At 51.7% G+C, this 1,717-nt stretch overlaps 1 protein-coding gene across 1 annotated transcript in view; it reads left to right on the top strand.

The window, feature by feature from the left end:
- LOC101990377 (aldehyde oxidase 2-like) overlaps window positions 1-1,717 on the top strand; it is a 73,040-nt gene that overhangs the window by 38,864 nt on the left and 32,459 nt on the right. The window contains 2 exon segments of the mRNA XM_013353456.1: window positions 880-976; window positions 1,357-1,524. Of these exon segments, the coding sequence (XP_013208910.1) occupies window positions 880-976; window positions 1,357-1,524 (265 nt within the window).

Raw genomic sequence — 1,717 nt, 5'->3', positions numbered from 1 at the left:
GAACTCACAGAGATCCGCCTGCCTCTGCCTCCCGAGTGCTGGGATTAAAGGCGTGCGCCACCACCGCCCGGCCCCACTAACTTCTTGAGTCTCAACGAGCCTCGCTTAGAGTGTCCCAAGCTTCCCCGCAGTGTGGCACGTATCAACGCAGAAGAAACTGCTATGTGATTTGCCACAAAGCAAACGCTCAATTAAAAAGTAGCCACTCTCACTGTAACCCATTAAAAGATTGTGAACCCTAAGGCTTTTGGGGTCCAAGAATCCAAGAGACAGGTGTCTTTCTGAAGTACAGAAGGACATAGGGTGGGGTTCAGGGGTGTTAGCAAGATGAGCGATGGCAGGTAAGTCGCTCCACAGATCCCAAGAGCTCCACGTGGGGGTCGGTTCATGCTCATGTCAGAAAGCATTTGTGGGGAAAGAAGAAGGGGAGGGGGAAGAACAAAGGTCTAGAAAGGCCCTGTTGAAATATGTCACATCCCCAAAGGAATGACAATGTGACTGTCTTGCCCCTATCAGAATGCCTCAGCCTTCTCAAAATCCTGAGTGAAGAAGAGGCTCATGCACATAGACACCTAAGTATCTCGGGAGAAGCGGAAAAGGGGAGCTCAGAGCCTCCCTTCCTGGCACCTCGCACTGCCTCTGCCATCCCGAGCCACCCCTCTGAGTCTAGACCTCAGTTCTGAACATCCTTCCTTCTTGATGTTTTCTTCCTCCTTCTGGACTGATTTCTGTACATGTGGAAGACATTTCCTCCGATCTCTTGTTTACTCTGGAGCTCGTCAATGCTCTTTGCCCCACAAGACAACAACACGGGGAGTATTGGCAGCCAGCAGTAAAAATAAAGGCTGACTGGCTTCGTGTTTTCGTCCTTTTACGTAGGACGCAATAAAACACAATTCGTTCCTGTGCCCTGAAAAGAAGCTCGAACAAGGGAACATCGAGGAGGCCTTTGAAAACGTGGATCAGATAGTTGAAGGTAAACAGTCTGGAAGAACCATTCGGATCCAGCCATCAAGGGTGTGTATGATTGCCCCTTGGGAGGCTTGCCCTCTGAGGTCCCGGAGCTTCCCCAAACTTAGACTCCTTCTCAGAACCCCCGTGCATCCATGCACCTGTGTATCCAGGCTGTCTCTGGAGGTGAGAAACCAGTAACAGACTAGGAGAAAATTCCTAAAGTTTGATTCGTCAAGGGCAAAGCCATGAGACAGGTCCCCTTGATGGTCACGATGTAAAGCTTCCTCAGTGGGTAATGCTGCAGGCAGGCGGGTTCACATCCCACTTCTGTGATGCCGTGAGACCCCGTGATGGCAGCTTCCAACCAGCATGCACCTCCAGGCATGTCTCCACCCTTCCCAGGAGAAGTCCATGTTGGAGGGCAAGAACACTTCTACATGGAAACCCAGAGAGCGCTCGTTATCCCTAAGACAGAAGACCAGGAACTGGATGTGTACGTGTCCACCCAGGACCCAGCCCACGTGCAGGTAAGCTCCTGCAGAACCCCACCAGCCCCTGCCTACTGCCACCGTGGCCCCTCCATAGCTAAGGGGCCACCACTGCACTAACAGAAACTTAGAATCTAAATGTTGGGTGTCTATGATGCAGCTAAGACCCCCGGAGCCGTTTTAAATTTTTCCTGTTCTCATCAACAATAAAAAGAACGATCCTGAGGCCGGGAAGTGGTGGCGCACGCCTTTAATCCCAGCACTCGGGAGGCAGA

This window comes from Microtus ochrogaster, unplaced genomic scaffold, assembly GCF_000317375.1.
Source record: "Microtus ochrogaster isolate Prairie Vole_2 unplaced genomic scaffold, MicOch1.0 UNK8, whole genome shotgun sequence".
NCBI classification, from domain to species: domain Eukaryota; kingdom Metazoa; phylum Chordata; class Mammalia; order Rodentia; family Cricetidae; genus Microtus; species Microtus ochrogaster.
The sequence above is the reverse complement of the archived record's forward strand: the minus strand, read 5'-3'. Positions and strand labels throughout refer to the sequence as shown.